Raw genomic sequence first — 10,334 nt, forward strand, 5'->3', positions numbered from 1 at the left:
ATATCTTCGCCATCATAATCCTTTTCTTTTACTCTTTCCACTCAGATAACATAAGGCTTTGATGAGTAACAGTAACAAGAATACACCACGAATGAACTGATAAGAAGGCCTTTAATGAAAAAAAATGGCCACTATCTAGAGATACGACACGTGAAACAATATCCTGAAGTTTTGATGCATTAAAAAATTATGAAGATGTTTCCCGAAGAAGTAATTCATTCTGAATAAGAAAAGGTTAAATATTTATTTAGCGATTACACAATATTTTTGAATTACTCGATAATTATTCTGACTAGACAATTCACAGTCAAAAATTCTAGATTTTAAAATATTTTAAAACGGAAATATTTTTACGTATGATTTAACTTTGTCTGTAATCTTCATGCAACGATTAATGCAAAACGTTTGCAAAAATCGAAGTATATATTTAATTTCAGATACATCTATTGTGTCGAAACACAAGGAAAATCATCGGTTTTCAATTTCATCTTCTGTAAGGTAAAATATTCTGAAATAATAACAATGAAACTTGTAATGTACTGATACACTAAATGTAAATTTTGAAAAACAGAAAAATAAATATAATACCCTGATAATGTAGGCAGCTTCTTGCTCAAAAGTTGGAATTCCAAGTTCAGAATCACGAAGAAATCGACGTGTTACAGATAAACACAAAAATGAAAAATTTTGATGATCTAAGACACGACATTTATAAGGATCGAAGTATCGATAACCGCATTTCAGGACATCGTGAGCATGAACTGAATTTACGACAGCACCTAATATTGCTCCTCTGAAGGACATATTCCTTGAGTTTACATACTTTAAAGTAAAATACCATTATTAGTAACTATCTAAACTTAAATTATAAAAGTCAATATATATTATTACAGGTAGATTTCCTAGTCTTATGTTAGGGAGATTTCTTATCCACCAGGATATAAAATATAGGTTACATCCGAATTTAAACGCTTTTATCATGTCGTCTTCCGCTTCGCAATCTTGACACTGAAATATCACATTAATTGAAATAACGAACAATTTGAATTATAGTAAAATTAAAATGTAAACTCACTTCACAAAAATTTCGCGCCCGTACTCTAACCAGTTTAGGAGCAACGTCTTTCATATACCATCCATTTTCGTGTCTTCCATACATTTTAGGCCTTATTCCTGCATTATATAGACGTTGCAAATAGCAGAAGTCGCAGTTTGATTGTGGATCAGTTGTAATTTGGCACAGATCTGCCCGTCTTTGACACTCACAGGTTTTCCTCTCTCTAATGCATTTTATGAAAAATCGTATGCAAGTTCTGCATGCAAAATTTCCATAATAATCACTCCATGCTTGACGACCGCAGCACGCACACAAGCTTACTATATTACCACCTTTCGAAATATAGAAATACTTTGATTAGTTGTATATTTTATTAAACTTTTTAAATTATAATTTAACAGTTCTTTCATTGTTACATTAATGTTGTATTTAAGATTTAATACAAATTTTCCAAGTAATACCGGTCAAAAAGATCAAATATTACTGAAAATATTATTATAAAATGATTAAATACCTGTATATGACTTATATTGTTGTGATCGATTGACAAATGCCATGTCTTTTAACTGATTAAATAACCGAATCACTGGAGCCGAATGAAAATTCTAGTCAACAGTTTAGTTTCTACTTTTAATGAACTTAAATCCTACTAATTTACATAAAAGTATGACATTGCAACGAGATTAAATCAAATTTTATTTTTTATAATATTGATACACAGATTAATATTTTATTTTTCTTTAAAAACATGTGTTTAATGTTTTTATTATAATTATACAATTTATTTAATATTATATTAGGAAATTTATAATCAATATATATTCGAAAGACATAATCTTCAATCTATTATTCTTTGACCATATGAACAGAAGATTGTTTTATTAATTAAGTTATGGCAATGCAACACTCGGGAAAGGTCTTTTATAGATAACTGGTCCCTATTCAGGCGTTACAGACGTAGAAAAAACCCGAAAAACTCCACGTGGCCAGCCCATCCTGGGGAGGCGCGAACCCACCACCGAACTCCGAATGTTCAGGGAAGGGAACCGATTGGCCACCGGTGAGCCATAATACTTACATATCATATAAGGGTACAGATTAAAAATTCTAAGTATTTGTATTGTAGAAATCCTTTTCCGTGATATTTAAATAATGTCGTGATTTTTATTACAATTTGTATATTTTTTTCAACAGCACTGAAGAGGGGTTGGAAACTTAAACCAACCCGAAATGCATTTGTAGTTCAATTATTTTTAAAAAATAAAACCGTAATTTTTTGACCAAAAAGCTGTGAGATCGTCTACCAAAAAAAAATTCTTTGTACTAAAAGGACGTTATACATAAGAATTAAATTAATTGTGTACTTGCTTCACCCTTTCTTACATTAATTGCAGAAAGCGAATAAGATGAGCTACAGGAGAAGTGGAAGGCATTGCTAACTACTAAAGGATGGCATACATTTTCAACATGTATGCCATCCTTTAGTATCAATTTAAGATCATGTTGTCGAAAATTTTGTCAGGTTTGAGTTAGGGAGGGCGGGGCTCCTTCTGCCAGTTTTTACTATTTTCTATATGTGTATACTATCTGCACTTCTAAAACAAAATTATATGCATTGTGTACCTTATTATTTATCTCATTATGTAAGCATTAAACCATTAAAGATGTTTTAAGTAATTTCGAGTAATTTATTATTTACCCGGAGTGCATCACTTGTCACAAGTTGCCCCAACTGTGGGGCAACTAGTGACACGCATGGGGCAACTAGTGACAATAATGAAAAAGGCTTGCAAAATATAAAGATTAAAACAGTAACAGGGAAAATGTTGCTGTTTTAATCTTTTATTTTGTAAAAACTTTTATTTAAATGTTGTAAGCATATAAAAAAACTAATAGGAATATAACATTCTGTTGTGAATTTATTTGGAATGTTTTTCATATTATAATGTATATACAAGGTAATACTGCAGTTATTATTATATTATTAACATATTTTGTAAACTGTGAATATAATAATCGATGAAAATTAATAATAATAAAAGTTAACTGAGTAAGGACTAAGTCAAAATATGTAGGTTAAGCTAGTCGTCAACATATTCGGCTGCAACATAACCATCCTTACTCTCTTCATATGTTTGAGATTAAAAAATATAATAATAAAAATAAGAGTCTAATAGCACTACGTTAGGAGACGTTTGTGACACATTAAAGCAGAAACATTTTATAAACATTGAAGAATCTCGTAAAATGCATCTTTCTGACTACTTCTTTAGCCACTTTTATGTAATCTTGTAAGCCTTCTTTTGCCGTCTCCGTTTTACTCTTGTAACTCTAAAGAAGAAGATTATACGTTAAACATATCTGGAATGATCGCCTCCGAAATATTCGATCTGTCTGGATTCAAACCTGGTCCCCCAGAGAGGTAAGGTATCACCTTAACTACTCGGCCATTGTAATGGTAACTGTAATTTTCATTGTATCTTAGTTTTTCAGCTTTGTAAAATTTTGAAAAATTTAAAATAAGTTCAAATAGCTTCCTATTGCTTTGGAAGACCCGCAATCCATCAAGGAAAGCAACCAAGAGAATTTTCTTTCATTACCCAATCGCTCATATTGTGGTCCTGGCCGTGCCCTCCATGGCTCTGATTATGAGAGTTTCTCTTAATACCCTCAAAAAGAAATTTGTTAAAATTGAAAAAATATAAAAATATATAATACTTAATACAACAATTTTACTTTCTATTGTTCGTGTTTGCAAGTCTCCTAATCTTCATGTTTACACAATTTTACGGATAGACTAGGAATTTGAAGGTTTGGTTCCGGGTTACGAATATAATTATGATCTCTCCGACTTGGAACAGTATTATATAATTTAAAATTATTTGAATTTGCGATTAATTTTTTAATTATTTACTTAAACTTATTCGATAAATTTGTCAGATTTCATCTCTAGTTCACCAAACTCATTTTTGACGGGAAATGGCGGATATTCTAAGGTTATGAATAGACATGAACAAGTGTAAATTTTTCAAAAATATCTACTAGTAAATATTGCTGAAAGGGCGTAGGAATAATAGATAAGACAATAAATCACTTGGGCCATCTGCTAAGAAAAAATGCCTCCTGGAAACACTTTCTATGGGAAACTGGTACCTATTTAAGTGTTAAAGACGTGAAGAAAACCAAAAAATATCTACGCGGTCAATCTCTTACTGAAAAGAAATCCGCTACTACAGAGGTTATTTCTTAGTCATATTAATATACAGTAGCGAACCGAAAATCGGAATCAATTGGGAACTGGGGTTGTTCAGATTAGGGATTTGTTCCGATTACGGTTTATGTACGAAAAAATATATTAACCTGTCCGATGTTTAAATTTTTCTCCGTTGCGTGTCGCTTCGTGTTGAATTTTCGTCGATTTTAAGCCTAACGAAAATTTTTATAATAATAATCGAGGCTATCGTATTGGTATTCTTGAAACCGTGTTTTCTTATATGTTGAGCATCAAACACAAGACCGTGTTATTTATTAAACACTTGGCACTTTTCCACTTCTATTAGTTGAGACGAGATTCTATTTCACTCGTTTCCGGCATTTCGCCCCTCTTCAGTCAACTAATAAAACAATATACAACATTTCAAATAATGTAACATTTCAAATAACACACACCAATAGATACCACAAAAATTAATTTAAAACGTACCGTTAATTCTTTGAACTTAAGGGTGCGCGTGCACAGCACAATTTGGGCCTCAAAGTTACAGCAGCAAATATACATGTTCTACGTACGGCTAATTAAATTGTAAAATTTCTTTTAAAATATATAAACATACAGGCCTATTTTATACATATTGGTATATTAAGCATATTCGGTATCTTACTTTTTAAAATCGAACGCAATAAATCTTTAATCTTCTTGTTACTAACTTTTTTCTTTTCTTCATTGTTGTTTTATCTATATATATAATCGAGACGAGTTGATAATAATAATAATAATAATAATAATCAGCGCAGAGCCCAAACGGTTAGGAGTTGAAAGTTGAAATTTGGTACACAGTTAGGGTATGTTAAGAAAACGCACACTAAGAAGGGATTTTTCGAAATTCTTCCCCACGGGGGAGGGGGACAGGATTAAGTCTTAACACTTCCATCAACAATGGAAGTGTGAAGCAACAATGGAAGTGTGAAGTAATAATGGAAGTGTTAACAATGGAAGTGTTACGTAACAATGGAAATGTTAAGAGCCCAAACGGTTAAGAGTTGAAAGTTGAAATTTGGTACATAGTTACGGTACGTCACAAAAACGCACACTAAGAAGGGATTTTTCGAAATTTCTCCCCACGGGGAGAGGGACAGGATTAAGGCTTAACACTTCCATCAACAATGGAAGTGTTAAGTATCAATAGAAGTGTTAAGTAACAATGGAGAACAAGAGAAAGCGACGTCGAAGATTCACGGGCTCTGGAAGAAAAAAGAAAAAGAGTAATATGTTAGAACACATCCGATTTTCAAATTTAAACAGATTAGTTCGGTTTTTCTCGACTTTTCTTTTTTAGAACATTCGATGAAAATCGAACGATAAAATCAGACACGTCGTGAAAATCGAACAATATTAGAACATTCGATTTTCAAATTCGACCTTTCTTTAGAAATACTCAGTTCGTTGATGAAATTACTTTTTTTCTTTTGTGACTATAACGTAATAATCTTAATCTTCGCTATCATTACTTTTGCCCGAGCAATGCCGGGCCTACCTGCTAGTCTTGATATAAAGCAATAAACGTTTGGACCTGGTGTTAACTAAAAAACTCACTTTTCATCCAGCACTAGCTCGTTATTACGCAGTTGTTTGTTGACCATTTGCATATTCTGCTGGTTATGACGTTCTGAATTTACATAATTAACTGTATAGCCAAAAGTAGCCAAGTTAGGCTGGATCTGTTTTTTATTTTTTATATGACTATAATATTCTTAACCAGTTCTTGTTTATATTTACGCTTAAATTTTTATTTATAGAATTACTGGACTTTATGATAGTTACACTCTCTTTAAATTTTCTATTATAAGCGTATTTTTCTTTATATAAAATTTTTGTACCATCTTGGTCTATATTACAATTATTAAGTAGGCAATGATCATGAAAAACAGAGTTTACTCGATTGCATCTTAAGTCGGCCACGTGTTCCTTTAATCTGATATTTAACTTGCGTTTCGTTTCTCCAATATAAATACTATTATTCTTACAAGTACACGGAATTTCGTAAACGACATTCTTTGTTTCTTTCACTTCTGTTCTAGCTTGCTGTATACTGTTTTTATTTTTTAGCCGGGATTTAAGTTTCTCATATTTAGGTGCAAGTTTTATGTCTACTTTTCTTAATTCTTTATTAATTTCTTCATATAATTCTTTTACATATGGAAAACTAATATATCTTATTCCTGAGCCTTGTTTTTCTATTCTTTGTTTGTCGTTTCTATTTATTTTATCATTTATTTCTTTTTCCCATTTTGTAATTATATAGTTCGGGTATCCGTTTAATACAAATTTATTTTTTAATTCTTTTATATATTTAGACACATTACTTAACTTACTGGTTCTATTTTTAATTTTTTCATATTCCATTGCAAAGACGTTATATTTGATATATAAAGGTATATTAGAGTTATATTTAATAGTCGTACTGATAGTGCAAGGCTTTTTAAAAGGTTCAAATTCGACACTATTTCTATTCCTTGTAATCCTAACGTCCAAGTAGTTAATGCTATTATTAGTACTATCTTCTTCTTCTGTTTTAAACTGAATTCGTTTATTTAAATTATTTATAAGGACTTCTATCTGGTTGATTGTAATTTCAGAAGTATTGTATATAATCACAATATCGTCAACATATCGCTTGTAAAATTTTATACCTTGAATTTTATTAATTATTTCATCTATATCAATCATTACTAATTTAAGAAATTTTACAATTTAATTAGCCGTACGTAGAACATGTACATTTGCTGCTGTAACTTTGAGGTCCAAATTGTGCTGTGCACGCGCACCCTTAAGTTCAAAGAATTAACGGTACGTTTTAAATTAATTTTTGTGGTATCTATTGGTGTGTGTTATTTGAAATGTTACATTATTTGAAATGCTGTATATTGTTTTATTAGTTGACTGAAGAGGGGCGAAATGCCCGAAACGAGTGAAATAGAATCTCGTCTCAACTAATAGAAGTGGAAAAGTGCCAAGTGTTTAATAAATAACACGGTCTTGTGTTTGATGCTCAAGCTATCGTATTGTTAAAAATTATTCCTGCATTTTGTACAAACAAAATAAATATATTGAAGAATATAAAAACATGAAAATTATACTTTAGATGTAAATTTAGTATCAAAAACGTTCGATTCAGCACGACACAGTCCGACTGAAAATCGTGCCGATTACCGGCGATTCCGATTACCGGGATGCCGATTTACGAGTCACTACTGTACTATATCATATGTGTGTGTTGTGTGATTAATATACAGTAAAATATATTATTGTCACAACTTGTTAGTCGTGAAACAAGTAATCTTTAGTTTCCATTTGTCATGAAAACACACTATGTATCAAATATTTTTAATTACTAGTGTCATACACTATCCAAAAAGAATGAATGAAGTGACCTGTACAACATTGTATACGAAAATTAAACTAGCTTAAACAGGAAAACGGGATACGCGAAATGACTAACATTTCCGTGGAAATGGAAGAGCATAGGTAATTATACTGCGGGATTGGGTATGCCAAACGTTTGAGAAATCAGATTAGCAAGAATATTGATAGAGAATACAGTTTGGGTGCATTGCTCACTTAAACACATCTTCAGAAAACTAATCAGCTCAGACAGTTTATATTACAAGTAATTTTTTGAATAAAGCGAATATTTTTAAAATCCTCCAATACTTTTGAATTGCTCAAAAACAACGACAAGACGATTCACAATTTAAAAAAAAAACTAAGTTTTAAAGATAAATACTTTTATTTACTGTCTTAAAATACATAAAATTCGGCACTGTTTAAAATATATAAATTGAGGTTTACACGTGATTTCAAATACACATTAGCGAGGTTGAGGCCGAAGTTTTAAAAGCGAAAACGTGTACGTCGGACGTTCAGCGCCGCTTTCCTGTAAGCTTAGAAGTTTGACAATGGCGTTTGGAAAGTCAGTGGAATCATGCTCGACATTCCAAACGCCATTGTCAAACTTCTAGGCTCACAGGAAAGCGGCGCTGAACGTCCGACGTACACGTTTTCGCGTTTAAAACTTCGGCCTCAACCTCGCTACTATGTCGAAACTAATGTACTACTGTTATGAATATCATTAGTATTCAACTTCATCTACTGCAAGGTAAAATGTTCTGAAAGGAATAACGTTATAATTTTTCATAAATTTTATGTAGCAATTTATATATAACTATTATGTACTACACGTAAATTTAGAGAAACCACACAAATAAAATCAATACCCTGACAAAGTAGTTTTCTTCTTGCACCAAAGTTGGAATACCAAATTCAGAATGACGGAGAAATCGACGTGTTACACGTTAACACCGGATTAAAAAGTCTTTATGATTTAAAACACAACATTTATAAGGATCATTTATAGACATTTATAAGTCTCTATAACCGCATTTCATGACATCGTGAGCATGAACTGAATTTACGACGGGACCAATTATATTTCCTCTGATAGACATAATAAAATACCATTATAAATAATCATCTAAATTTAAATTAAAACAATAAAATCTATTATTAAAAGGTAAATTTCTTACAGTCTTAAATCAAGGCGATTTCTTAGGCACCAAGATATAAAATATAAATTACATCCGAATTTAAACATTTTTACCATTTCATTTTCCGCATAACAACGTTGGCACTGAAATATTAATATTACATTAATTGAATTAAATAACGAACAATTTGAATTATGTTAAAATTAAAATATAAAATCACTTTACAAAAATTTCGCGCCCACTTTAGAAACAACGTCTTTTATGTACTATCTATTTTTGTGTCTTCCATACATTTTAGGTCTTATGCCTGCGTTATATAGACGTTGCAAATGGCAGAAGTCGCATTTAGACTGTGGTTCACTTGCAATTTGCACAAATCTGCCTTTCTTCGACACTCACAGGTTTTCCTTTCTCTAATGCATTTTATGAAAAATCGTATGAAGGTTCTGCAAGCAAAATTTCCATAATAATCACTCCATGCTTGACTACCGCAGCATATACACAAGCTTACTATATTACTACCTCTCAAAAGATAGAAAAGTATTGATTAGTTGCATAATTCAACCATTGTTAATATTGAAATATTGAATAATATTTAAATTGCTGTTTTATTGTGTTCTTCAAAATTCAATGTAAATTTAACAAGCAATATCAAAAATCCAATTAAATATCATTAAAATTGTTTTATAAATGATTAATTACCTGTATATCTACACTCTTCTATTGGATTGATGATCGTCATATTTCTAAAATGATTTAATTAATTAAGTGTTAATTCCTGTCAACTCCAATCCCATAATCATGTACTTAACGATTGCTAATTTACATAAAAGTGTAACATAGCGACGAGGTTAAGAAAAATAATTAAATTTCACATAATGTATTTTTTCTAAATGATATTTTATTATCTTTTAAAATAGCGTTTAATTTTCTTATTAATATTGAGCTATTATTAGGCAATTTAATAAAAGAAATTTATCATATTATTCAAAGGCAAGACGTCCAAGGGAGTTGTGCATCAGCTTGCCACTTTACGGTAGTCGTGATCGAACATCATCCTTTACTACCCAGTTGCCCTCATTGTGGGCCTAACCAAACTCGCAATGGATATGTCGTGTTATGCTGCAACTATTCTTACCATTTTATCAAGATTGCCACATATAAAAGCTTAAAATTAAAGGGGTAGCATGTCCTAACCTAACTTTTTTGGTATCAGCAATCACTGTGGAGAAAAGAAATGCTGTAGTGATCATACCACCAATAATAAACTGCTCAATTTGGAACAGAGGACTATAAATTCTGTTAGAGAAATTACTAATGTTTGAACAAAACGTCTGCCCATTCTGCAGATCCAAGGGTCACACGACAGTCTACTGTTGGTTGATACAATGGACAAAGAGTTTGGGCCAGCTAATCTGTTTAGAGTCTACCCTCACAAATAAGAAACTATGAAGCTTGAAAGTTGTGTTGTTGCAACATTGATGATTCTTTAATGGGAGCTCGCCAGGTAAAC

The 10,334-nt window shown here is 31.4% G+C and overlaps 1 protein-coding gene across 3 annotated transcripts; it reads right to left on the reverse strand.

The window, feature by feature from the left end:
- Positions 1-457: 457 nt before the first annotated feature.
- LOC136970987 (uncharacterized) lies at positions 458-9,613 on the reverse strand. Of its 3 annotated transcripts, XM_067265471.1 has the most exons (6): positions 9,524-9,571; positions 9,223-9,343; positions 1,076-1,268; positions 892-1,008; positions 589-822; positions 458-508 (listed from the first exon to the last, which is right to left on the reverse strand). In XM_067265471.1, the coding sequence occupies exons 1-6, from the start codon at positions 9,561-9,563 to the stop codon at positions 485-487; spliced, it is 729 nt and encodes a 242-aa protein (XP_067121572.1). In that variant the 5' UTR covers positions 9,564-9,571; the 3' UTR covers positions 458-484. The 3 variants fall into 3 exon arrangements, with proteins under 3 accessions (XP_067121572.1, XP_067121571.1, XP_067121570.1); XM_067265470.1 differs by lacking the exon at positions 9,223-9,343 and having other exon boundaries at positions 1,076-1,389; positions 9,524-9,613; XM_067265469.1 differs by lacking the exons at positions 9,223-9,343; positions 9,524-9,571 and adding an exon at positions 1,572-1,676 and having other exon boundaries at positions 1,076-1,389.
- Positions 9,614-10,334: the final 721 nt, after the last annotated feature.

This window comes from Centruroides vittatus, unplaced genomic scaffold, assembly GCF_030686945.1.
Source record: "Centruroides vittatus isolate TY-2023 unplaced genomic scaffold, ASM3068694v2 contig_223, whole genome shotgun sequence".
NCBI classification, from domain to species: Eukaryota; Metazoa; Arthropoda; class Arachnida; order Scorpiones; family Buthidae; genus Centruroides; species Centruroides vittatus.

Bases quoted from the DNA above. Each gene is read 5' to 3' on its own strand.
- LOC136970987 (XM_067265469.1), bottom strand. From the start codon at position 1,614: ATGGCATTTGTCAATCGATCACAACAATATAAGTCATATACAG. The intron at 1,009-1,075 runs GTGAGTTTACAT...GTGATATTTCAG, and splicing joins GGGCGCGAAATTTTTGTGAA to TGTCAAGATTGCGAAGCGGA. The intron at 509-588 runs GTATTATATTTA...TTATTATTTCAG, and splicing joins AAGCTGCCTACATTATCAGG to AATATTTTACCTTACAGAAG.